This window comes from Nipponia nippon, unplaced genomic scaffold, assembly GCF_047370975.1.
Source record: "Nipponia nippon isolate SJK-2023a ecotype South Korea unplaced genomic scaffold, ASM4737097v1 scaffold_7, whole genome shotgun sequence".
Lineage (NCBI taxonomy): Eukaryota > Metazoa > Chordata > Aves > Pelecaniformes > Threskiornithidae > Nipponia > Nipponia nippon.
This window is the reverse complement of record NW_028262391.1, coordinates 19,291,994-19,319,692: the sequence shown is the minus strand read 5'-3', so window position 1 is coordinate 19,319,692 and position 27,699 is coordinate 19,291,994. Positions and strand designations below refer to the sequence as shown.

General features: G+C 39.7%; 1 protein-coding gene across 4 annotated transcripts in view; it reads left to right on the top strand.

Annotated features, from left to right (window-relative positions):
* COL4A3 (collagen type IV alpha 3 chain) overlaps positions 1-25,065 on the top strand; it is a 67,277-nt gene extending 42,212 nt beyond the window's left edge. For 2 of the 4 annotated variants that reach the window (XM_087739742.1, XM_087739741.1), the window contains 23 exons: positions 876-1,026; positions 1,158-1,271; positions 1,993-2,160; positions 3,223-3,312; positions 3,895-4,029; positions 4,731-4,829; positions 8,252-8,341; positions 8,720-8,859; positions 9,936-10,062; positions 10,338-10,418; positions 11,363-11,461; positions 12,450-12,500; positions 13,538-13,723; positions 14,298-14,428; positions 14,869-14,941; positions 16,287-16,358; positions 16,480-16,599; positions 17,665-17,763; positions 18,352-18,564; positions 19,229-19,406; positions 20,460-20,574; positions 21,890-22,062; positions 22,336-25,064. In XM_087739742.1, the coding sequence (XP_087595868.1) occupies positions 876-1,026; positions 1,158-1,271; positions 1,993-2,160; positions 3,223-3,312; positions 3,895-4,029; positions 4,731-4,829; positions 8,252-8,341; positions 8,720-8,859; positions 9,936-10,062; positions 10,338-10,418; positions 11,363-11,461; positions 12,450-12,500; positions 13,538-13,723; positions 14,298-14,428; positions 14,869-14,941; positions 16,287-16,358; positions 16,480-16,599; positions 17,665-17,763; positions 18,352-18,564; positions 19,229-19,406; positions 20,460-20,574; positions 21,890-22,062; positions 22,336-22,420 (2,790 nt within the window). In that variant the 3' untranslated portion in view covers positions 22,421-25,064. Of the gene's footprint in view, positions 1-875; positions 1,027-1,157; positions 1,272-1,992; positions 2,161-3,222; positions 3,313-3,894; positions 4,030-4,730; positions 4,830-8,251; positions 8,342-8,719; positions 8,860-9,935; positions 10,063-10,337; positions 10,419-11,362; positions 11,462-12,449; positions 12,501-13,537; positions 13,724-14,297; positions 14,429-14,868; positions 14,942-16,286; positions 16,359-16,479; positions 16,600-17,664; positions 17,764-18,351; positions 18,565-19,228; positions 19,407-20,459; positions 20,575-21,836; positions 22,063-22,335 lie in introns of those variants that run through there. The other 2 variants (XM_087739739.1, XM_087739740.1) reach the window with 2 other exon arrangements.
* Positions 25,066-27,699: the final 2,634 nt, after the last annotated feature.

The following is a 27,699-nucleotide window of genomic DNA, read 5'->3' as shown; positions in this document are numbered from 1 at the left end:
AAAATAATAACACCTAAAGTTTTGAAAAGGTGGCATTTCTTTTTTTGTGTGCTTATATGTCATTCTTTTGTGGGTTTTTTTGACATGACAAAGAGTGGAGTTTGGGGTTGTGGCTTTTTTTATATTTCTGTGTTGCCACAGTACAGCTGGATGTGGAGTGGCCTTTGTGGTCCAAGTGTATCATCAGTGACTGGTATAAGCTCAGCTCTACTGATCTGCTTTATGAACATACTGATTTGCTGGTACTCAAAGCTAGTACTCAAAACAACCAGTAGTTCAGTCATCCAAAAAGAAAACCAATTCAAACTTTCCTTTCAGGCAATAAACTTGGGACATTTGTGGTAAAACAGTCTTCATGGAAAACAAAGTTCAGAAGAATGATTAAAAAAAAACCCAACAATAACTGACACTGAGTATTCCGAGACACATCTGGGTGCTGACCTTGATTATTTAAATAAATATTTTGATAAAAATATTACTATCATATAAAATAAAGGAAAAGCTGTATTTGCACAAACTTCAACCAAATTTTCAGATATAGGCCCAAAGCCTTTCACAGCTATAGCAAGCATCACAATGCAGTAAAGGCCAAGTGTCTTGCATTGCTCAGTAGCAATTCCTTGGAGTTAGGAGACAGAGTTCAAAAGCTGTCTAGAGGAATTACTCCTCCAGTATGGAACCTGTGGCTGGTCAATAAGGAACATCCAGGGGTCTGCTGAATTGGAGCCATTAAAAATTATAATGTGAAAGATCCCCAGGGGATGGAGAAAATTACCCTAATAAAAAGTTAATTGATCACACAGTGGAGAAAGTATTTGGGCAGATTTGCAAAACATAGTACATGTGGATTGTTTACATTTCTGTCTGTGTTGCAGGGTGACCCAGGCATGGTTATTCCTGGAGAGCCAGGTAGACTGGGTTCACCAGGAGGTCGTGGCATTCCTGGCTCAAAAGGTGATACTGGATTTCCAGGACTTCCAGGCCTACCAGGGCCTGCCGGACATGATGGTGATGATGGCCTAAGAGGTACTGTTGTCAAACAAACTCAAGGAGCACAGCAAGCTATTTTAAGGAAAGGGAAGCCAAGTCAAACAATGCTCACTCAAAGCCTGAAACTTCTACTTAAATCATTTTTAATCCAGTCTCCTTTCTTTTAGGAGATCGTGGCTCACCTGGAGTTCCTGGAGATCCAGGTTTTCCGGGGAAACCTGCTGAATGTCTTATTGGCCTGCCAGGTTTGCCAGGTGGCCAGGGAGCTACAGGCCCACCAGGTAGGACCTTCTGAATCAAATGTGCCATTTGACTGGGTGGGTCTGGGTTTTGTTTCTGCCTTCCAATGGCCTGAGGGAGCTGAAGTTGGTTTTGGATATTGGTTATAGGATAGTATGTGAGAAAATGTGAGTCCATTTACAAGATACACTTTCTGCAGATGGGAGGAAACACATGCACCGATTAAGATGGATTAAGATTCAGATTCCATTGTACAGTACAAAGACTAATCACAAACTGGCCCAAATTCTGCAGAAAAAGGGATATTTCAGTGATATCTCCTATATGGGGCTGAACTTAGATTCCTTGGTGCAATGCAATTAATAAAGAAACAGAACAGAGGAAGAGCTCAGCTAGGTGAAAAACCAGTTTAGGGACTCAAAAGTACCTACATATACTGTGTATGACTTCCGTTCTAAGAGAAACACACCCAGCACAGTCTTCCTATATATGACCTCGAAAGGAATTTTGTCTGTTTTTTTCTTCTTTTTCTGAGACATGACAGAATTGCCTACTCCTGCCTTTTTTTTTCTTTAAAAAAAAAAAACACCACCACAACTCTTTTAAGATTTCCTGAGCGTGTATGTTGTCTTATACATCTAATGTTTAGCCCCCAACCAGGCAGAGTTCAAGAAGAGTTTCATGCTCCTGACAGCAAGATAGAGATAAAGGTTTATTTTCCAGACAGATGTACCATACTGTACTGTCATGCACTTTTCTTAGGAGGAAGAGGTTTGCAAGGTTCAAAAGGAAAACTAGGTCGTCCTGGCTTGAGTATCCCGGGAATCTATGGAAAGCCTGGGGAACCTGGATTAATAGGTCTTCAGGGAAATACAGGATTACCTGGTCCCAAGGGACAGTCTGGAAGGCCAGGAATCTCTTGTGTACCAGGTAAGGATTCCCCAAATACTTGTTTTGACATAGAAATTAAGTCAATCTCTGCAAAAAGGTGTCAGTCATGCTTTTCCAAAGTGAAGATGCTGAAATACTTTTCCATCAACAGGTTTCGTATATCATTGAGATCTATATGGAAAATAAATGATGAGCATATCTTGAAGCTGTCATGATATAGTACTGAACTTTCCATAACAGTCTTCTGAGAACAGCAGGCTACCTTACATTGGCCTTTGTACAGTAATGTCCTTGCAGTAGGACATGAGCTAGTTAACATTCAAAGCAACTCCTCAGCATAATGGAAGTGTAAAGTGTTTAGTAGCTTTTACTCAGCATCCATTTTCAAACAGATAGCTTATTAATGCTATCTTCTTTTTCTTGAAAAGCAAGTTCAGATCTTGAATCTGACAGAGTTGAGTCAGGTCAAATTCTGTCATGGTAACCAGAGCTAATTTTAAGTAAGGTCAGTAATCCCTGTAGGGTTTTTTTCAGAAATGTGTTCAAATTGGATTTGTAGAATAAAAAAAATTAGGTATATAATGCTTCTTATCTCTAACAAAGATTTTTCATTATTATCAAATCCTGCATTATTCTGTGGGAAGGAGGTCGTACATACCTTTTTATATATACAACCTGTAAAACTAATGATAAACATGTAGTGCTTGACTCAGTTGTGCAAACCTAGGTTTCTGGTGTCATTTGAGGGGAGTTGTCATGTCCCAGCTGGCCTTCAACTAGAGCTAGAACATCCCATGACAGGTCTCCCATCCCTATGTGGGTATCTCAGATGCATTATCCTCACTGTCAGTTATTTCATTCATTGATAGAAGCTGTTGCAGCTACTAATCTAGGTAGTTTGGGGGTTACTGTGGGTGTAAGTGCTATTCATGTAGTTCAAGACTGGAAAACCAGCTTAGACAGTATGTTGTAGAAATGGGGGGAAAAAAATCAAATAAGTAATTAAACACTTAAATGACAGGCATATGTGTAGTTTTCTGAAGTAATGTTCTGTTTCACTGATAAAATACTAACTATGTTCATATTGCTTCAATTCCACAGGCTCAAGGGGAGAGCCAGGTATAATGGGCCTGTTAGGAATTCCTGGACCCCCTGGCATGATTGGAAGACCAGGCAACCCAGGTGTCAGAGGCAAGTGGCCATAGTATCTGCCTTCATTATTACTTAGAATATAGAAACTTCCATGCTGAACTAGGCTTGTTGTCCATCTTGATGTGTGTTACCACTCCTGAGTACACGTCATACCGGAATTTCTTTGAGTCTTGGTACATCTTTGACTTCTGTATACATGCAGTTTACAGACTGAATGACATTGTTAGTTTTTGGGGGGTTTTTTAGCAGTTTTGAATTGCTACCTTTTTTATTTCATTGGTATTTGTAAAAGTGACTGATGATTTACTAAATAAAGAGCAGAGAGCTTTTTTGGTCTCTTTTTTCTACCCTGTTCATATTCCAAATATCATTATTGTATCTATTCAACAGATGTAAGATTATACATATATTCAGTATAAGAAATAATTACCATCTCTTGCCATATACTGTGCTCATAGATGTTTTATTGATGATTGGAGTAATTAAACAGCTAGTTTAGGTTGTTGATTTGAAATGTATATTTACATACATAGTTGCCCTCGAAGACAGGAGTTTCATTGCTTCCTTTATGCTATTGTCTAGTCAGGTTTCTTCAGAAAATTTCATTATATTTTCTTGCAGGTTCTTCTGGCTTCCCAGGACTAGAGGGAAGAAAAGGGTTTCTTGGAGCAAAAGGCGAACCAGGTGATAAAGGTTTTCCTGGACCATCTGAGACCTTGGTCAGTATTGGGACTAAAGGAGAACTAGGCTTAAAAGGTACACATTCATTGTTCTGTCATTCAAAACTGGTTAGAGTTGTCATCTATGTTGCAGTTCCAGTGGATTCTAAAACATGGAAGAAACTGACTACTGAGACTATTCACATGGCTTTCAAATAATTATTGCTGAACACTGTAACTGCCTTTTTAATTATGAGATAGTTGGGTATTACATTAAATATTTATTTCTATTTTAACAAGTCCATATTCCTTAAAAAAAAAACTTATTGTAATGTCAAACCAGTATTAATATGTTAGTAGTACTAGGAGGCTTATATAAATATATGCTATACATTCATGGTTTTACACATTTAGTAGCCCATGAGCACAGAAATGGGTGTGCTTACCAACTAGATGCTGGATTGCAAAGAAATTGAGTCTCCTCAGAAATACTTGACTGTCAGAAGAATTCCTTTGTTTGCAATATTAATACAGACTCTCTGTGTATGAGTTGAATGTGCTTAACTAATGCTGTCTGGCTTTTTGTGTAGACATTTTCCTATAGAAGCTTTCAGAAACTTCCTTTTGTCTCCATATGAGAAAAACAGAAGGCATTAACTGTGAGCTTGTGTCTTGCTTGTGTACGTTCACAGAGTGAAAATCTTATCCTCCACTTCCGCTTCATTAGTTTTAAGAGTTATAAAACTTAGGATACAAGATGTTGTTTTGTAATACTTTTTTAATGAAACTTTGTGTTAGGAGTTCAAGGAAGAATGGGTCTAAGAGGAGAAAAAGGAGATGCCGGTGTGCGAGGTCCCCCAGGTCTTGACGGGCCTGAAGGAGTACCTGGTCTACCAGGTATGGAATATGTATATTGAAAATTACTGTATCTCGTGGAAGGTAGAGATAATATTACCTCAGTGCTAGCACATAAACACGGCTCCAGCAGCAGCACTACATTCTCTGTATGAACTCTGAAGCTTTTCTGAGAATTCTGAAACGAAGCAATTTCAAAAGCTGCTCTTTGAAAATCATAGCAGCTACCACCAAATGATTATTTGTTTCCTTCCAAATACAGACCCATTATGCAGGGAGAAAATTAGAAGGGCCAAAGCCCAACTGGAACTTAATCTGGCTACTGCTGTAAAAGACAACAAAAAATGTCTCTACAAATACGTTAGCAAGAAAAGGAGAGCTAAGGAGAATCTCCATCCTTTATTGGATGCAGGGGGACACATAGTGACAAAGGGCGAGGAAAAGGCTGAGGTACTTAATGCCTTCTTTGCCTCAGTCCTTAATAGTCAGACCAGTTGTTCTCCGGGCACCCAGCCCCTGAGCTGGAAGACAGGGACGGGGAGCAGAATGAAGCCCCCATAATCCAAGGGGAAATGGTTAGTGACCTGCTATACCACTTAGACGTGCACAAGTCTATGGGGCCAGATGGGATCCACCCAAGGGTACTGAGGGAGCTGGTGGAAGTGCTCACCAAGCCACTTTCCATCATCTATCAACAGTCCTGGCTAACCGGAGAGGTCCCGGTCGACTAGAGGTTAGCAAATGTGACGCCTATCTACAAGAAGGGTCAGAAGGAGGATCTAGGGAGCTACAGCCCTGTCAGCCTGACCTCAGTGCCGGGGAAGGTTATGGAGGAGATCATCCTGAGTGCCATCACGTGGCATATACAGGACAACCAGGGGATCAGGCCCAGTCAGCACGGGTTTATGAAAGGCAGGTCCTGCTTGACTAACCTGATCTCCTTCTATGACAAGGTGACCTGCTTAGTGGATGAGGAAAAGGCTATGGATGTTGTCTACCTGGACTTTAGTAAAGCCTTTGACACTGTTTCCCACAGCATTCTCCTGGAGAAGCTGGCTGCTCATGGCTTGGACGGGTGTACTCTTCACTGGGTAGAAAACTGGCTGGATGGCTGGGCCCAAAGAGTTGTGGTGAATGGAGTTAAATCCAGCTGGTGGCTGATCACAAGTGGTGTTCCCCGGGGGTTTTGGGGCCAGGCCAGTTTAATATCTTTATGAATGATCTGGATGAGGGGATCGAGTGCAATCGATCAGTAAGTTTGCAGATGACACCAAGCTGGGCAGGAGTGTTGATCTGCTGGAGGGTAGGAAGGCTCTACAGAGTGATCTGGACAGGCTGGATCAATGGGCTGAGGCCAATTGCATGAGGTTCCACAAGGCTCAGTGCCAGGTCCTGCACTTGGGTCACAACAACGCCCTGCAACGCTACAGGTTTGGGGAAGAGTGGCTGGAGAGCTGCCTGGTGGAAAAGGACCTGGGGGTGTTGGTTGACAGCCGCCTGAACATGAGCCAGCAGTGTGCCCAGGTGGCCAAGAAGGCCAATGGCATCCTGGCTTGTATCAGGAATAGTGTGGCCAGCAGGACCAGGGAGGTGATAGTGCCCCTGTACTCGGCACTGCTGAGGTCGCACCTTGAGTACTGTGTTCAGTTTTGGGCCCCTCACTACAAGAAGGACATCGAGGTGCTGGAGCGTGTCCAAAGAAGGGCAATGAAGTTGGTGAAGGGTCTAGAGCACAAGTCTTAGGAGGAGCGGCTGAGGGAGCTGGGGTTGTTTAGTCTGGAGAAGAGGAGGCTGAGGGGAGGCCTTATTGCTCTCTACAGCTACCTGAAAGGAGGTTGTAGCGAGGTGGGGGTTGGTCTCTTCTGCTAAGTAACAAGTAATGGGAGAAGAGGAAATGGCCTCAAGTTGCACCAGGGGAGGTTTAGCTTGGATATTGGGAAACATGTTTTCACTGAAAGGGTAGTCAGGCACCGAACCAGGCTGCCCAGGGAAGTGGTTGAGTCCCCATTCCTGGAGGTATTTAAAGGATGGGTAGATGTGGTGCTCGAGGACATGGTTTAGTGGTGGACTTGGCAGTGCTAGATCATCAAGTCCAACCATTAACCTTAAAGGTCTTTTCTAACCTAAACAATTCTATGATTGTTTGTGGTAATAAATAGAAAATACTACTAGATCCTGAATAATAACTTTAAAATCTAAAAGCCAATGAGGCCAATGAATAAAAATTGGTACTTATAAAAGTGAAGTTTGAATTCCCAGTATTATTAACAAAAAAGTAAGAATTTTAAAATATGTACATTACAGTTGTGCACAAAAATATTACAGAAGCTTTTTTTATTTCAGATTGATTCTGTTTCCCTTTTCAAAGCCTACATATTTGGCTTATATTTTGAAAGTTACCATAACTTCAGTGAAAAACAGACTTAAAAAGAACCTGCATAAATTATAAACCTACCTAAGCCATTTCACAAAGTTTGGCTCTGCCATTACCGTAACCTCATATATAATAATACATGTTGAACCTTGAATGAGACAATGCATCTTTTTTTTTCAGGTTAATGCTAATAAAACATCTTTATTTCTCTGTATTCTTTATTTTTGATTCTTTGAAAGAACTTCTTTGTAGAAAACCATATGACACTATAATTAGATACATAAAAATGGTGACAATTAGAAATAATTTTAAACTTGTAATCAAATGGCTCTTCTCACAATGGCAATTATCTGTGCTATATGTCATTACAGCATCACTGCTATGTTCTGTCATTAAGATCCTTTATAATCATTGCAGTGTAGCCATCACAGGAAAAACTGCAGATGTTCCACTACTCCCTGGCTTTTTATGGAAGAAAATAAGACTTCACCTGCCTAAATCTTCAGGCATTGCTAGTGCCTTGGAATTTAGACATCTGGACATTCTAGATGCAACTAGATCTTGTAGTCGTTAAACTGGATGCTAATTTAGCTAAAATAAGCTGAAGATAAGTGAGTGGGAGAAAAAGTGCCTAAGCCATATAAGAAAAAGCTCTTGAATATACTAGTTATGAGAAGTGCATCATGAGTAAGTAATAATGTGGTTGTCACATGCCCAGAAACCAGACTGAACTCAGGGACAATGAAAGGAGAGTCCAGTGCGTAAATACAAATTCATGATCTTGATCAAATTTTGCAAAAGTATATTTCAGTTGCTGCCCCTAAGTGCTGTGGTCACAAACCTTTATTTTAATGTTGATACATAAGATGCTTGTTATTTCCTTGACTTTCTGACAACAATGTTGATAATTTTATCTGTGTCTGGGGCAAGAGGAAGAATTATACTTTGGCTGCATGTTGATTTATAAAATAATAAGATGCCATGACAAGGTGGGTGGTAGGGGATTCTGTATTCATGACAGCTCTGCCAGCCAGCCAGCCAATGTCTAAAGCAAACATGTGAAGCTGACACTTATTTCTTCATCTTGCAGGTGTCAAAGGATTTATGGGTCTTCCAGGGATTCCTGGAGGACAAGGATTCCCAGGTGCACCGGGAAACAAAGGGGACATGGGAATTCCAGGTTATTTTCTATCAAGTCATATTACAAATTCATAGAGCTGTATCGAAGCGTTTGCACAGATCTGAGCAGTTACTGTAAATGCAGTACACAATACTTAAACTGGGATTTATTCTTTGCAGTACCTATAGAATTCTCACCACCCCAGCATTTGCTTCACTTGCAGAATGCAATTCTCCCTCTCTCTAAATGAAATATAACTTCTTTAATTTATATATTGTTACATGTAAGAACCTCTTTTTAATGTGTTTAGAAGTAAAACCACTGGCTGTGTAAATTACTTTAATGAAGAATGAATATCTGAATATACAAGCAAAACACAAGGTGTGGTATGCAGTTATGAACCTTTTAAGAATGGTATCAGTATCTGTATTTTTCCAGGTCCAAAAGGACAGAAAGGATCTCCAGGCTTTCCAGGACCATCAGGTGACCCTGGTCCACCAGGCTATGGTGGCTTTCCAGGTGACAAAGGAGACCGTGGGTACCCATCTCCTGGGCCTCCAGGAGAACCTGGTCCAAAGGTATAAAGGCAATGGAAGCATTGTCATATTAGGCAATATGCAGAGCCTTTAACTATAAAAACAGAACAATGTGTAAGCACGAGCTGCAGAGCTTGCAGAAGTAGCTAATTTGTTAGTGATAAGAAATATGGAAATCCTATTGTGTCATTATTCAGGAGAAATTTTTGAGTTCATTATATTTCATTTTTCTCTTGCTGGAAGAATTTCTTATTTGTAAAGATGGAATATCTTGGAAATAACTTTATTTCTGTAAAAGTTGCTAATCCACTAGGAACAAGGACTTGCACTTAAAAAGTCAGCAGTAGGAATACTTGTATGTTGAAAAGTATGGAAAAACATAATTTTAGCAAATGCGAAAGTTTTGTAATCTAAAATTGTACTGTTGGGTTTTGACAGTCTAGTAATATCATTACATAAGATGAACAGTGTTTTTTCTTAGCAATATATATTACTGAACATAATATATACTGCTATGAAAAAACAGTACCTAAGTTAGGTCAATTGTATACAGTTTTACTCCACATATTCTAGTTGTTGAGCAACTGGGAGTCTTTTTACATATGAGATTATCTGAAATACATGGTTGAGGCTGTAAACTGTACTATAACTCCTGCAATCTGTCTTAAGTTATCTGTTTATTTTCTGTATTAGCTGGGTAGCCACAATGAGATTGCTGTCATGAAAGTCAGTGGGAATTCAAGCAAAAATATGTATTTCAGTATTTTGTGTAGCTGTATATCATGTAAGGAACATATATTTGGATCAAAAGAGGAGCTGTTAGAATAAAATTGAAGGGAAGCCTATGTGCCGGTGAAAACATCTGAAGACTGAAGTTGGTTTGTACAGATTAAAGAAAGATCTTTTTTTTCTTAGCTATGTCTAAAGGATCAGTGGTATTATGAGAAGGCTTCATATTAGTCTACTTTGATTTTTTTTGTCTGAAAATCATAATGAACCATTATTACTTACTTAAACTTTAAAATTACGTATCATTTTTCTGTTGTTCAAATATGGAATGTAACGTATTTAATGTAATGTGTTTCTTTACCTGTTTGTGTGCAACTGCTATTTCTCAGGGAGATCCAGGCCCCCCAGGAGTTTTGGGCAGCAAAGGAGAAAAAGGATCCCGAGGTCATCCAGGACATAAAGGAGTACCAGGACCACATGGGATCAGAGGGGAGACTGGAGGTGCAGGAATCCCAGGTATGTTTTGTTTTGGAGGGGTGGTGAGATGTTGACATGCTTCTAGAAGATAATTTCTCAATAAACTACACAGGGTGCTTGTGGGGTGGCATATTTATATTCATCTGCTGTAAACCTAAACAGCTCCTTTGTAGTCAGTGCAGCCAGGCTAGCTTACATCAGGTAGAGGTCTTTCACAGCTGTTGAACGCAGAAATGATAGTGAAGTTCTCAGACTGAGTCTGCATCTAGTGATAATGCCTTTTTTTCCTCTCCCACACTCTTCTTTTCTTATAGGGAACATTGGACCTCCTGGAGATATTGGTGCTAAAGGACAGCAGGGCCATCCAGGACAACAGGGCATTACAGGCCCTCCTGGTATGATATATAGCATCTGTCCCAAATCACTGCCCCCTGGTTTGTTATTTTCTTTGTAATGAGGCAGTTGATGTTGTTCTGAGCTTTTCAGAATTTAACTGATGCAGTTGCAGTCTCTGTTTATGTTAGTTCAAGGCTTTGTTTACCTTCTCTGGTTCCAGCTAAGGTCTTTAACAGCCTGTTTTCAATGTTATCAGCTCAGCTGAGGCAAGAGGTTTTAATTTTGTTTCACTATTGTAAAGCATCTCAAGATGTGATAGCCATACAATTGTAAGAAAGGCTTGTTCTCCCTCCTAAAAGAGAACAATAGATGAGGAGGAGAAGAAAATGAAGTAGAGTGGAAAGAGGGGACAGAGTTGCAGTTGTTTGTTAAAGCAACAGAAGAGATCAAACCATTCAAAATATACATAAGGGGGAGTGTGTAAATATGCAGTACAGACTTTATTAAAGTGAGTGCCAGTAATTATCTTCAAAAAGAGCATTGAGTGCTCTTGTATTCAGAGATCCTCATCAAAATGATGATGTTGTGGTTTTGTAGACTTTAGTAAACTTGCACTGACGTATCAGCAGAGTTAGCAAAGATCAGAACCTACTCTCTGTTTAGAGAAACCTTGAATTTGTAATAAAGCCAGGGAGAGAAACCATGCTGCCTGTATGGATTCCCACCAGCGTGAGTTAAATCAAAGACAGGGTCCTAAAATGTCTTTGAAAGACAGAAAGTTATTGCCTGTGAAAATTGGGGAGGTGTTAAATCCATTGAAGTCCAGTGAGCTCAATAAAAATTATATGCTGCTCTTTACAAATGTTTATATACCAACACAGTTACATCTATCTTTGAAGTAGCTGAACTAATTAAATTTTAGTAAAGGGGACTCATATCTTCTCCCTTTGAAATGCAAAACAGTAGAAGTGAAAATGATGTTGTGGTCCATTATAACTCGCAGGTGCTGTTGGAGACCCGGGAAAAAATGGACCTGCTGGTGAAAGAGGTAATCAAGGTCAGGATGGTATGCCTGGTCCCCCAGGAGTAAAGGGAGAACCAGGTAACACCAGTGAAATATTTTCATTCTCTTTTACAATTGTGTTTTTCCCTAGTTAAATGGACAAGGATTATTTGGGAAGGATTAATAAGGAGCTTTTGTGGAGCCAAAGATAAGTTTATAAGTAGACGGATTTTCAGACTTACATAATTCACAGGTGTTTCTATGTAATTGTTGTACATGCTGTTAACAACTCAAATGCATATGTTACTGCTCTATTATACATGTGATTTGTAATAACTTCCCCTAAAAATGTTAATGTCTGCAAGAGCCAAAGTATTGCTGTTAACAGTTCTTACGTGTTTAATCTCAAAGAGATGAAAAGAACCAAAATCCTTTTAAAGGAGTCTCCTCTCTTATGAGGAAATAAGATAAAAGGAATCGCAGTGTTTACTTACATGAATAGTGAAGTTTTCCATGACCTGACCGTTGGGTTGTAAATCTTCCATTTAAATGTCACTCCTGATGTCATCAAGGTCCACAGATAGATTTCGTCCTCTACTGAATTCTGACAGAGAGCATTTTCATATTTTACAGTGAAAATGTTTCTTTGCATGTTAAGTATAAAGAGGATACTAAGAAGGCATTCATAGTATTTACTAAGTTTTTTCATATTAAGTTTGAAGTAATCACTGTTAATATATTTTCTTTTTTAAGTTTTCACACTTCTTTATTTTTCTTAGTAACTAACTTAAATACAGAATTTTCTTCTGGTTTTTTTTCTCTGAAAAAAGACAAAGCGTATTATTGTAGAATGTACCTCAAATATGATTGACCAATAAGAGTTCCTACTATAAAGAAAAACTTAAAAAATTAATTTGTATTTCTGGGTAGAAGAAATGGAAATAACCAATAAATTATATTTTACATATAACTAAAATTTATGTTTTGATTCAGTGAATTGTGAAGAAATTCTGAAATATTAGACAGCTATGATGTTTTCTAACAATTATTCAGGACTTTGAGTATAACATGACCTAATATTTTATAGGAGCACCAGGGAGAGGAATCCCTGGCCTTCGAGGTATTCCTGGTCATAGAGGTGAGTTGTCTTTTCAGAAAGCAAAAGCTTAATTTTTAAATACCAAAACCATCATCGTCATCTTTAAGTTGTCTCCTGCTTTTGGATGCTTGAAATGGCACTAAAAGTGTCAGAGGAGATCAAGAGTGATTCTGTGCTTTTGATCAATGATTTGGTGCTATATATTAAATGTCAATGTTTACTTGCTTGTAAAGTTAAGACTATTGTAAAAAGGAAATGAAGAAGCTAACTTTTATGGTTTTGTGAAGGTGATATACACATTCTAGAGCTTTTGAAATTTTATTTTGATGCATAATTTGATTAACAGAGTATGTTCTAATGAAAACAGATGATGCTGCTGAATACTAAGCATACTGTAAGAAAGCTACAGTGATTGCATTTTAATTTCGTTCATCTCCCCTTTTATATTGATGAACAGCTGACTGAGGGGGCTCTTCCTTTTTTTAGGTTTTGCATTGTATTTCTGATACTGGTAGAAATCTATTGACTTGCCTTACTTTAAAAAAGAAATTCTCTCTTCATCCTCTCCATCTGTAGATCATGCACTCTAAGAGCAACCTTAGAACAATACCCTTTTGGAGCAGACTCTTATTTATTGTACTCATATTGATGCTTTTAGCTGGAATTTAGTTTAAAAAGATTTGCCAGTTCTGCTGTTCAAAGAAGCATTTCTTCTACTCATGCTTCAGTAAACATTCCCTGCTCTGGTCTTTCTATCCTCCTCTCAAGTTTATTCCTTTGTATGAGCAATCTCTGAAGTGGAGGTTTTTGTTTGTTTTTTTTTTTTTACTAAAAAAAGAGAGAGAGAGAGATAAAAAAGAAGAAAAGAGTGGTGTGTACACTACCTTGCAGTGAGTCCTGTCTTCTCACAACTATTTTGCTTTACAGTAGCAAGGTGGCTTTGGGGACTTCTCCATACTAAAAAAAAAGAAGGCTGAATTCTACCTCTGTGGTATTGTAAATGCACATATTCTGTGTAGTCACATCATCTTACCATCTTGACAGCTCTCCCCATATGTAATACTTACACTTTGCAGGAATCAAAGGGGACATGGGACTGCCTGGCTTTCCTGGGCCACCAGGTATGAAAGGTCATCAGGGTGATCAAGGACCCATTGGACCTCCTGGCTTGGTGGGGTTACCTGGATTTCAAGGTGCAACAGGCATGGCAATTCCTGGCCAAAAAGGGAACAGAGGTATTGCTGGTGCAGACGGAAGACCAGGTGTGTTGTTATAAATCCTTATTTATCTGACATGATGTACTGATAATTGAAAGCAGAATTCAGCCTGTCCAGAACTCAAGGTTGAAAGGGGTCTTCCCCCAAGACAGCTTCATAATTAAACAGGTAGTTCCTTTACCAGTTAATGCAATGTTGCCACTGCAAATACTGTGATGGTCTATGCAGTATGATGTAAATTAAAATAACATTAAGCTTTGCAGTCCACTCGATTGCGTTATTTTGCTTTCTTCCCATACAGTCGGTAGGGCAGCTGAGATCCAACTTTAAAGAAGTGAGATAGCATGAGTGTGATTACAGGCGTAACTACAACTGGAGGATATTAAAAAACTGTAGTGCCATAGAGTACTGCAAGAACTCAGTTCTGATCTCAGATTAAATTAGCAGGCTAGGAAGAATGAGTTGATTTTTTTTAAAAATGGGTATATTTCCTTGGGAATCACTGAGGTGGTAAACACAAGTACCCTTATAGAGTCGTTGAATGTTGTACTGCATTGTATGTAATGTATGTAAAATGTTGTTGGCGGTAGTCTGTACTTACTCTGATGTTTCTGTACAGGTGCTCCTGGTTTTCCAGGGCCTCCTGGTCTTCCCACTTCCAGCATTAAAGGAAGCAAAGGTGTTAGAGGGGCAGATGGCATACCAGGGCCAACAGGCCCAGCCGGCGACATTGGTCCTCCTGGTCCAAAAGTCAGTGAAAGGAATATTGCTTGTTTCTTACTCCATTGTTAATTTTGCTCTTACCATGAAAATAACACCCAGGACAATTTAAAAAGAAAAAACAAAACCAAAAAACAACAACAACAAAAAACCTCACATCCTCCCAAAAAAAACTTGTAGTAGAGGAAAGATATTAAAATGGATATGAAAACGAGTTTTCATGGACTTAAGTGGACCAAAAAGAAATTATTGAGAATTTCTGGCATGTCGTTTCCTTGGCTGTTCTGTATTACAGAATAATGTTAACAATGACGTGACTATTTCTAACATGCTCACAAATGGAGCAGGTAATTCTAGTTGTAGCATGTTCTGTGAACATAATGCTTTGAATATTCTGAACAAAAACAAAATGTACTTCATAGCGTGCAGATGCTGCTTCCTGTTTATTATTGGTATTATCTGATTTGCAGGGAATAGAAGGTCGATCAGGTTATCCTGGTGCCAGAGGGGACCCTGGATTTCCTGGATTCCCAGGTGTAAAAGGTATTAATGTATTTATTACATACATGTCTGTGTGCCAAATACAATCATTTACATGTTGCGTTGTAATAGAATGTGTGTAATAGTACTAGGTATGATCCTAGAGACATGAGGTTTTTCCATCAAGAGCAGGGTGTAGGTCAGCTATAAATGAAAGCGTTACACTGAGAGAGCATTTTGTTTGAGTTAGATGCTATGGGTATGTTAAAGTGAGGAAGGGCTGAAACCTCAATGGCCTCCATTCCGGGCAAATTCAAAACAAGTTTGTCCTTAGTGACTAATAATGTGTAAGGACTTTGGGACTGAGTCTGCTAATTAGAAATACCACACCACTGCTAGAAGATGTGAATTTTTAGCAACCTTTAGCTACAGAACTCAAGAACATTTAATCATAATTACAACACAGAGCACTGGGTCCTCTGTTTACCATAAGAATAGTCCCAATTATAATCTAATTTACCAGTTTATCAGCAGACGAACTGTTAAATGTATTGGCTTCATTAATTTCATATTCCTGAGGGTTAGCTGGATCAGTAGCTGGCTAAAAATCCTTTTAATTTAAACACTTTTTTAGTGATTTAAATCTGATATAGGTCTGCATTACTCCAATATTCTCATTTTTCAATTGCATGATTGACAGTGACACAAAATTGTCATTACCTGTTTAACCTACTGGTTTGTGTTCCATGCTAATTATTGTGTATTTTAAATCTGTTCTAATTTGACAAGTCACTGTACAGACAGTAATTACACTTTCTTAAGCAAAAAGCTCTCATTTTGTGGCATAGTCAGTCAAATCTCCTGACTTGATGATAAAAATACTTTTTTTTGTTGTTTTTTTTTTTATTATTTCCAGCAGAGCTGTGGAAAGTAATACGCACAGTATTTTGCACAGTGAAAAGAATTGCTTATTAAATTTCAAATACTTGAAAAACTATACAACCCTCTTAACAGCCATCCACATAACTGACAGTAGTGTTTTACAGGGAGTTGAACTGCACAGCATCACTGAAGGCAGCACTTGACCTGCAAACTCAGTGACAAAAACACATTAAGATAAAAAGGACATCTAAAGTTGATTTTTTAAGCTAGGTTTATGGGACCAGCCATTATATGAAGATAGGCATGGAAATATCTTCTTATAAACTGACTGCACTTGGCCTATAAATTATACAGTAACAGCAGAGATGTAGAAGTCCACATTCACATTTCAAATGAGTCTGCAGGCTGTGTTACTCTTTGGGAAGGTTGCATGGATTATGCAGGACTCTTAAATAAGCCTCTGAAACTTTGACAGTTGTTTTGACATTTTAAACCAGACAGACCTATCTCCAATCTTCTTTTTTAGGAGAAAAGGGTAATCAAGGACCCCCTGGACCACAAGGTGCAGAAGGGCCAAGGGGACCAAAGGGCCAGCATGGTAACCAACCCTTCTCATTCCAATACCAGCTGACTTAGGTTGATTTGTTTGTTTTGTTTTGTAGTTTGTTTGCTTTCTTTTAATATAAAGCAATAGCTCTTCATTATATTTTTGCTGCTAGGTCCACCTGGAGTGCCTGGGAGAATATTCTCCATCCCAGGAAGCAAGGGTCCTCCTGGACTGCCAGGAATCCCAGGAACACCAGGTGATCAAGGAATTCAAGGGATTCCTGGACTACAAGGTGGTTTATATTTTTATCTCTGTACATGTTTGTGTGTGCTGCTTAGTAGAACATTTTGGTTTAGTAGGAAAACATGCTTCTGCATAGAAAATTGACATGTCTTTAAAAATACCTCTCCGTATTTTAAAAACAGCTCTTTGTACCTTGTTAACAACCTTGTATTTATAACCTGTCCCATTCCATCTGCCCTCCACCCTCGAAGTCAGTGAGCGAGCAAGTTTCTCCTTCAACATAAGCCTAAGAAAAATAATGGAATAAAAAGTAAACCTGGATCAAAACATTCACCATTTTCATACAACCAGAAACAGGCTCAGGATGTTTGTCATTTTGCGGCGGGAAAACACCACATGTAATAGAAGTACTCTAGAAGTGCTACAAAGTGATTGTGTCTGTCATAGCCTGGGGGTGGGAAGGGAAAGGAGAGGCTGGCTACTTCTCCATTGGCACTAGAAGTGAAGCCTGCCACGACTGTGAGGAATGAGGAAGCAAGGAGCAGTTAGGATGAGGTGAATGTGCAGTGGGTACTTGGCCACCCTTCTCAATACTACAGCTTTCCACCCCAGGAAGGGAGCTCCTCAGGGGGGCAGGCTTGCCAGAAGGCATGCCCCACTCAGGAATGACAGTTGCCTCCAGCATAACAAAGCAGGCACTAAAGAATTGTTCTTTTACACTTTCCTTAAAATTGTTTTACAAGGGAGCTGCATTATTTGCAGGATTACAAACTGTGACCAAGATGATTATGGCCTGTTACTATATTTTTGAAATATTTCTATAGTATGACACATGCTAAAAGAAAAAGCTATTTGCTTTGGTTTCTGTAAACATTTTCTTATGAGAATAATATTTTCCTGCAATACATTCAATATTTCCTTGTAATCTTCCTGAGAGGAAATATGGTGACAGTAACACTACAGACAGTCTTAAAACTTAGTAAATTCATGCTGATGTTTTTATTCTAATGCAGCTACGTTTACGTGGGGATTTTAACTTAATTCATTAACAGTTACTAAAATCTAGAATAACTACTGCTATATGATTCTGGTTTTTTTCTTGATTAAAATTTAGGACCTGAAGGAGTAAAAGGTTTACCAGGAAGTTTTGGTCGTCCAGGTCGACCAGGACTGCCTGGTCCAAAAGGAGACAGGGGATTTCCGGGACAAAGAGGTACAGGGAAGCAGACATCTCTGTTTGACTGCTACTACTGAATTTACAGATGAACTGTATTCCTGATTTCTGTAAATCCTTCCTTTTGCATGTATCGAGATTTTGTAACATTTACAGTAGTTTTAGGGACACAAGCATATGTAAGCACATTCTTAGCTTTTAACAGACGCATGTTCACAACTGAAATAATAATTTACAAAAATATGCCTTGACTGTGCTCCTCTGTTATTAATCACATTTATTTATCCACTTGAGATCCCTAGGTGTCAGTGTGCCTTTTTATGACATCAAAATAGAACTAAATATTTTTATTTAGTCACCATAAAATGTTTTTACTTTACAACTTTTTTAGTAAAAATGGCCATGGTCCTTTAAAATACCTCACTATTCCATGAAACTATGCAATGTAAAGCTCCCTGAGCTTGGTCTGAAGGAGTTAATACATCTAGCAACAAATACTACCAATGTTCAAGTTGTATCTTCTTATTGATAATTTTTTTGTTAGTTTTCAAGTGGTTCCACTAATGTAAATGAAGTAAAAATTCAAACAAAATTATATTTGCAGTCATGTTTCTTTCCCCTCGACAGGACCACCTGGACTGATTGGCTTTCCAGGTCTACAGGGGTTACCTGGACCACCAGGTACTATTATTGCTGGTCCAACAAGAAGAGGTTTTATCTTTACTCGGCATAGTCAATCGACGAAGATTCCTTCATGCCCACATGGGACATCACAGATCTATGTCGGCTATTCGCTGCTTTTTGTACAAGGAAATGAACGAGCACATGGACAAGATCTTGGTACTGTCTTGGTAAAAATTTCCAGATCGTTTTGTTTAGAGTCCAGCAATGCTAAGTTGTCATGAAACCAAACTCACAGTTAAGTGTCCGAGATGAACACTGGTTTCAACCATCAGTCTCCAGAGTTGTCTGCTGCTCTGAGTCAATTCGGGAATCGTGGCTTGAAAGACACCTTTCTTTCCTGCACTTCTATATTCATTTTTGCTATTCCTAGACGTTTTTGAGGAGGAATTCAGTTACCTATGGATAGATGTGTAGTACAGATATTCACAGTATCTGCACGGGGCTGACAGTAACAACACAGGATCTGAGGGAGAATCTTGCTTTTTTGGAGACCAAATGGGATGCTTTAGGGTGTCAAAAATGGCACCAGAAACTTTTGTTTAAGCAGCTGAATCCCTGCCACTGTGTCAAGGACCAATACCATTCAAGAAGATATTTTAACAGATTTTGTTCTTAGCCTTTATTTTTTACATACATATTTTTATGTATACCATAAGCATTTTGCTTTTGGATAATTCCAAAATAAGTACAGACACTTCTCTCTTTATAGTTACCAACTGTTTTAATTCTCACTATAGTAGACTGGATGCCATCATGTGTCTCTTCTGTTCGCTGCACTAAATTTAAGCTCCTGTCACAAACCTCCTCTTTTGTCTTTTAGGAACAGCTGGTAGCTGCTTGCAGAGATTTACCACCATGCCATTCTTATTCTGTAACACCAATGATGTTTGTAGTTTTGCTTCTCGCAATGACTATTCATACTGGCTGTCAACTGCAGCAGTAATGCCAGTAGACATGGCACCAATTTCTGGCAGGGCACTAGAGCCCCATATAAGCAGGTAAGAGTATAAGAATTTTAGCTTTTCTGGCCTGGAACCACAAAGACATCATAAATTGTTTTGAATGGCAAAGCTTAGGCAAAGACCTGCCCATCTCAGCCAGTACAAGCACTGTTCTTAACCACCTTACTTTTGATTACTCACCTGAATATGTCAGATATTGAGTGATACTCTAAGAAAAGATTAAAGCTAGGGTCCCACCACAGGGCTTAATCTGCATAGCTGGCACGTGAAGATGGCACACAATCCTACTGATTACAGTGATATTTTTTAAAAAAACTTATTGTTGTGTATATCAGAGGCAGACTAAAAATAAAGACAGCTTCATTATTTGGAATACAATATAAATCAAGTTCTGCTTTCAATTATGTGTGATACATTTACTGTAGTTGTACTACAGTGTACATCTACTGTAGTGGTGAAGAACATGTAAGCTGGGGCTGAAGGTTCTCTGCTATGAAACACCCTTGTGCAAATGTGGCTCTTTCTAGTTCCTGTAGAATGGCTGAGATTGGTGAAGAGCATCTTAAAAAAGCTCTAAAAGCATGAAAGAAAGTGGTAAAATCAAAGATGGGAAGGCAAGCTTTGCACTTCGTCTTCCAGCCTGCCCTACCCAGTTGTTGCAATCCAGTAGCTCAGCTTTGTAGTTTCTTCATTTAGGAAATAAAGATTACTTTTTCTAATCTTAGCAAATAAAGGTACAGAACTTTGATCTAGACCATAACAATGTAAAGTAGTGAGCACATGAAGAAGGTAAAATTTACCTTGTTACTTCAGTAAAGGCAAAATTAGGAAGCTCAAATGTTCTGGGACTAATTCCCATCTTATACCAATTTTTGTCTGGTGTTACTAGTAGAGGTTGCAAAGCAATTGCAAAGTAGGGTATTTGGGTTACCTTCAATTTACTTATCTCCTCATTAAACAGAGAAAACCTGTGTGAGTTGTAACATGTATAGTAAGCCCTGCCATTAGCTAGCCATTATCCTAGAAGATAGAATTTTTGTATATTTTCCCTCATATCTGCACTGAATGCACATGTATTTCTTCATACAGGTGTGTTGTCTGTGAAGGAGCTGCGATGGTAATAGCAGTTCACAGCCAAACAACTGTAGTTCCTGCATGTCCAGAAGGCTGGATGTCTCTCTGGAAGGGTTTTTCTTTTGTTATGGTAAGGATATAAAGACTTGAATTATTAATTCTATGTCCCCTCACTTTCATTGGCATTTTCATCTGCTCATACCTCATTTGTTAATTAAGAATTGTTAAATACTTTTTTTTCCCTTTGCCAAGAAGTAGACAATAATTCCATGAACTTACTCAATGCCAGAAGCATAGGAACAACTATTCTGATCTGTCCTTAAAAATAGGTGGCAGGAAGAAATGGGGAAAGATGAAAGGAGAACCATAGGATTTTAGTCTGACAAAAATAACTGCATGCTCTCATTTTCACATGTCATGCTAAGATCTAGGAAACAGGTTTGGGGAGTGGAGTGATTAAACCAGTCCTGAACACAAATACACAGAAATAACTGACCCACTTCCATGTCAGGCAGTTCTTTTATAAATCAGATCTTGGGGCTGGACTCCACAGAAAGCTAAAATCAGAACAAATGCAGCACACTGTGTACGAATGATTGCCTTAGCAATTTTGATGCCGTAACGAGATATGAGTGAAGAAAGTTCATAATGTGCCTGCAAAGTGAGAATTGATTATGGGAATAAGGGTGTATTTATATTAAGGGACATAGCATTTCATCTTTGTTATCCATGCCTGTGGGATGTCATAGGGATGCCAGCAAATGAGGGTAAAAGACGGAATTAAGACTCCCTCTTTTTTTGCATGATGTAAAGTCCTTTTAGGTCTAATGTGAAATTTGTTGTCACTCCTGGGATTTGCCCCAGGTAGTGGTAGTAATAATAATCTTGGAAAAGAATGAGAGCATTTTTGCAGCATCTGGTTAAAATCATTTGCTTGTTTCCAACATCAGCAAATTTAAATGGTATCTTCTAGCCAATTCTCTACTGTCACAAATTATTTTAGAGCTATTTTTACAATCATTTACCAATATCAGAGAAGGAAAATGCCTTCTTTGCTTTCTGTATTTGGAGAAGCAATCGATACAAAAAAAAAAATATGAACACACACAAAATAGGGGATTTGGCTTATTTGTAATTCAGTTACTGTAGTCCTCAACTGGACAGAAGCCAGCTACTTTCTAGTCTTTGTACTGGTTACAGTTTCATGCCTTTTCATGGAGCAGAAAAAGGCCTTTGCAGGGACTTAAGAAATGCCATACTGTGCTTGAATTAAGGCTTCTGTGCTTTGTTAGAAGTTTGATAAAACTAATCTGTGTTCATTTTGTTTTGTCCAAGATATACCACAGAACATATGGTATGTTTTAGAAGGAGATTTTCTTTTTTTGCCTGCAGTTTACTAAAAGCTGATGGACAAGTTCTCATAAAAAATGTATTGGTGGTTACAGTATACAAGTGCCGGCTCAGAAGCTTCTGGCCAAGCATTGGCATCTCCTGGATCTTGTTTGGAAGAATTTCGAGCCATCCCATTCATAGAGTGCCATGGCAGGGGAACGTGTAACTACTACACAAATTCCTACAGCTTCTGGTTGGCATCATTAAATCCAAGAAGAATGTTCAGGTAAACTGTACTTCCCTGCATCCATACACATCACATCCATGCTGCAAGTACCTGAGGAGACAATAACCGCCTGCATAACATGTAGGGGCTCCCCTAGTAATTTCCCTCAGTGTAGACATCCCCCTTTGTTAGGTTTAGGGTCATTCTGTAGCACAGAGATGCCTTAAGTAAGCCAAGGATTTCAATGTTGTTGTCAATAATTCCATGTCCAAAGTTTCATCATCTCCCCTGTTTTTTAAATAAAAAAGTAAACGTTTGTTTTCTTTGATTTAGGAAACCTCTGCCACAGACTTTGAAAGCAGGCGAACTGGAAAATATCATCAGCCGTTGTCAGGTCTGCATGAAGAGACCAGTCTAAACAGTGACCACTCGTGATGGAACGTGAAACACTGCTTTTATTACAAAGAATTGCCTAACTCTGAAGAGCTATAATTTATTAAAGTCCAGCTGCATCTGGAAAGAAAATTATAAATTGCCAGTGCAGCACTGTGGTGAGGTAGGGCAACAGTTTGACTTTTGTCTTTGGCAAATGACACAGCACTTTGTTGGAGAAAGCTTGTAATGGCAGTCTGCAGGGGCTTCTGCTGAACTGTGTCATTTCTAAGCTGCATCTTCATGATAAAACTATGGCATCGCCAGATCTTTAATGAAAGATGTTAATGCTGCCTTGTGTCATGTGCTTTTCAAACTGCAAGACAAACTAAATGCTCTCATACCAGCTTACATATGTTCAGTGTTCAAAGTGGATATAATTTAAGATGAAAATCTGGCACTTATGAGAGAAAGGGTTAATAGGAAATATTTTCAGTGCACTTTTAAATATATAATGATTCATTTGGGGTTGTTTTGCTTTGGTTTTCTCGGCTAATAAACAAGTATCTCCCCATTTACCTCACCCTTCCTCTGGCTGGCAAAGAGGAATACAGTCTTTTTTTTTTTTTATCACTGCAATAATAATGGTTCTTGACTAGCCAGAAAGGGAGCTCCACCATGCATGGGGCAGGCAGTACAGTGGTGACATGCACTAGCTGTGTTCTCCAGAGTGACTACAGCTAAGGGCTGACTAATTGAAAGTCTTGGAAAGTTCTCATTAGGTTCCACAGCTTTTGAGGGAGATTATGAGATCTTTCAAATTCTTGAAGCGTTGACAGTATTGGGCCTCTATTATGATCACACGCTTTTGTCTCTACTGAGGAACAACAATTTAGCATATCATAATTTGGGATTTTGATGGAATTAACAATTACTCTATGGCTCAAGGGCTCCCATGGCGTTATTGGGTTATCACACACCCATCAGGATGTGATCGATTTTATTTTTAAAAGATAACAAAAAATATAATGTTCACATTTTATAATATTCCATATTTACATGTTTATCACCAAATATATTCTGTATTTAAATATTTATGACACATTTCTGCAAATGAAACTATTCCATCCAGTTAAATGCATGCATCCAAAATTTTAAAAAAAGACTGATATTTAAATTGTACCATCTGAGCACTGACTTATACAAGAGAATCCAACTGTAAATGAACATAAATACTTGAAAAGCACTTTCATTTACTCATATAACTTATATAAAATTGTAGCTCTGAGGGTTTTTTTTTTGTATTTATAACATTGCACTTGCAAGGCTATTTAAAGTTGTAATGTTAACATTTAAAATGTTAATATTTTTTTAATACTTGCACAATCTATCAGAATTCCAGTATTTAGTGTTATAGAAGAAGCCTAATTCATCTGAATAGTTCTGTAAATCCATCATTTTAAATGTAGGGTCTAGCAATTCATTGAAATAACCAAGATTTCTCATTTAGATCTTTTTTTAAGCCAGTGAAATTTTATATTGTTTCTGTTAAAATACTTGCATTGTGTTTGTCTGACTGTTTGAATTTTCAGTGTTAACCTAACTAAGAAAAAGTTTCATCTGTGTTTCATGCCAGTATCTTCTGATGGAGCTAATGTGAAGATACCATTTACATGAACTGAATGAGTATTTTAAAAATTAGTGTTTGCTTGAACAGTCATAGTACTTCTGTTCGCAAGGTATAATTGTGAATTTGCAGGGGTTTATGAAGAATCTCTACGCAGATGCACTACTGATAAGAAGGTATTAATGTCAAGTTAATATTTAGTCTTCCGTTTGAACCAGGTTTGGGGATGGGGGATGTTTTCCTTAAAACAATCACATACTAGATTTTTCCATGAACTCTGAAGTTTGCTTTAAATATTCAAAGATAAAATCCACACCTGTTGCTTGTTAGGTTGTTGTTTTTTTCCAGTTTTTTTTCCATTAAGGCTCATTACAGTCACCCAAAGGCATTGTATACTGTATACAATTGATGACTCTCGAGACCCTCACGTAAAATTGCTAGTAAAATGCAGAATGTAAGTACCCGAGGTTGAAATCTGCTGGAAATGGCCAGTAGAGGATAATGTGTAAGGAGAAGGGAATGGATTTTGTGGTTTTAAAGTCCAAAGGTAAGTTACAAAGAGTTATGTCTGATAGTATAGCACATGACTGGAAGTTATGCCTTGTTCCCAGTTTTGGATTCCACTGCTCGCTTATTGTGTGGCCTTCAACAAGATACTTAAAGATTTTCATAAATAGCTTCAGATTTTGAGTGCTCAAACTCAGTCTGTCTTTCAAAAGCATGAAACACAAGTGCAGGGATACATATGTTCGTCAAGCCTAGCATAATACAAGCTGGACACTGAAAATCAAAGAAAAACTTGGAAAAAAGTTGATCTTAACTTCACTCTGCAGATGCAGATCATTTTACTTCCCTGCTGCTAGTGATTGTTGTGAGGATTAGTTAACTCATGTCTGTAAAGGCTTTGAGAGCCTTAACTGGAAAGCGCTGAAGAGGTGCAAGGTGTTAACATATTGTACTGAAAGAACGGAAGCATGAGAAATCAGAAATAATGAGCAAGTGGGGGGCGGGGGGAGGAAAGCAGACCTTCTAAATACAGCCAAATAAAAATATTTTGACTAAATAAAAGACCATTTCACTTGGTTTTTTGTTCTTCCCAGTGCTAATGATCTTTTCTGCTACCTATGCATAATATTATTTACCAAAAAAAAAAAAGTGCATCCAAGTTCCATCCCGGGCCTTGCCTGAGCTCTGCTGTAGGTGGGCTTGTGCCCAGCCCTCTCCCCTGCTGCTTCCAACTTCTTCACTTGCGTTTGAGCTGGGATCTGACTTGTCACCTTGCATTTGCCTGATGGTTGCTGGACGGTCAACAGAACCTTGTACTGTCGCCAGCCCAGCTCCGTGTTGCTGTGCCCAGTATGGTTGGGCAGTTGGTGCCCTTGTTAGAGATGACGGGCCTGCCTAGGCTGGGGTTCTCTTCCTCCGTGGAAGGAAGCCGCTCTTGCAGCTCACTGACAAACACTCACAGCTTGCCTAGGGAACCACTGTAACTCCAGGTTCAAGAAAGGAAAGGACTGGCCACCAAGGAAGCCAAAACCTGTAAAAACTAGAAAAGAGTAGGACTTGCAGCGTACAAGTAGTACCCAGAGGTATTCTGTAAGCGCGCACAGACAGACAAACAAGCAGATTATGTGCAGCAGAAAGAACAGGACACACCTAAAATTCTTATCAAGATTTCGGTGTGAAAATAAGGAAGACATATCTGAAAGTCAAACGGATAGAGCAACATTCTTAAGGATGGCCTTTTAAATCACTGAACGAGAAAATCAAGGATATCTGCAGAGAGATCTGAAAACTGTCAAAATTATTTGTGCTAGGAATTCTACATAATGAAAAAAGGGAAAGAGCATCCTGAAAGGGATGAGGGTACAGCCTGACGTAGTTCTTTTTGAGATCTGGCAGAATACACGGGGCCTGGACGGGCTGATGCAGTCATGATCTACTAGTGGTAATTCATAACATGGTACGACACTAGAAATCACCACCAGGGCTCTTCTGAAGAATTTCCTGTGGATTAGAAGAAGCCAGGTGACCAGTCTGTGGCTGCTTTTATTGTGTGACCACTCAATTTATGAACATCGATCATATATTCAATGGAATAAACATAGTTAAATAATTGATCTCAACATAAAATCATATATGGGGAATCACGGGAGAAGGACCATATTTCTCGTGTGCTTCAAGAACCAGTTTTAGACTTTTTCTAGATTATTATTTTTAAAGACCAAATCCCTATTCATAGTTTGTAAATCTTAGAGCCTGGAGAAGTGGTAAAACTGAGGAGGACTCTCCTACAGAATGGTGGGGATTGCCTGGGAAGATGTGCTTAGGCTAACAATTTGTGTTTCAAGGAGGCCAAATGTAAGATCATATATCTAAAGGCAAATAATGTATATTTCCCAATGTTATACAGCTTTTATTTTTATCTAGTAAGAGATCATATTTCAGACCACTTGCCTCTGTAAAACAGTGCTGTTGGTATTTCTAAAGCACTGAATTAGCACATTGTGGGCCTCGGATCAATATATGCTTCAATACTTCTGGCATCGCTACTCATTTTGACCTCTAAAACATTATTGTGACCATAAATCAAAACATAGGGAAAGCTCAGAGGCTACTTTCCTCTCTTTAAAAAAATCACCTGCTGTATATAATAGCATTTCATTTTATTTTTCCATATGGAATTGGAAAATCGATAGTTACACCACCAGGAAACAGCTGCTCTTAGGCAGGCTATGCTGTGAGCGAGAGCCCGCGTCAGGACGGGTCACCTCACGGCAGCGGTGGAAGTGTCCTACCCACACACGGCGATGGTGCCCGGCCGGTCAGAGTGGCCGAGCCCGCTGGGCCTCAGCGGGGCAGAAACGGATGGGCGCACCAGCCACACCTGCTGACACATTTTGTGCAATGCTCATGGGGCGGTGACTGACGTAGAAAAGACACTGTTTAACGGGACAGCCTTTGTGAAGTTTACCAGCTGGCAAGGCGTGAAGCGTAACTAGCAGCCGGGTGTTTTGAACAGTGCAGTTGCTTCCGAGCAGCAGCTAGGCAACTGACCGGCCTCTTCCCCTGCCACAGGAGGGTGGTGTGCCGGGTTCCTCACAGGCCGAGCAACACGCTGCCACCCACTCAGCACGGAATTAGCTCTTCGTGTTCCCCTGTTACAACGGTATGTCAACGCACAGCACAAAGACAGAAGCAGAGAGTGCGAGTGCTCCAGGCGAAGCTCCGACGGACGGGTCGCACGGAGCGGTTCCCGCAGGGGCGAGCTGCGGGCAGGAGGAGCGGCCCCTGCGCGGAGCGCTGCCCGGAGCTTGTCCCCTCGGGCACCACCGGTTACTGCGAGGCTCCGCTGAGGAGCCGCGGCGGCGCAGCACCCCCCGCGCCGGGGCGGCACCAGGCTAAGGCGAGCGGCTTGCCCTCCGTGCGGACGGGGAGAAGGCGACGAGACGCTGCAGGGATCAGCCAAACAGCGTCTCCCCCTGCAGAGGCCTGTGCCGCTCATGCGGCCGGCGGGTCGCCACGACAGCGGCGCCGCTTGCCCCGGGCCCAGCGCCGGCTGCCCCCGGCCCTGCGGGCGACCTTGCGCCGCGGCCTGGGGACAGCTCCCAGCGCGCCTGCGCGGCGCCCGCCTTCCCTCACTAAAAATGGATGCCCTGCGGCTCCTTCGCACGTGAGGCACCAGCGAGAGCCGCTTC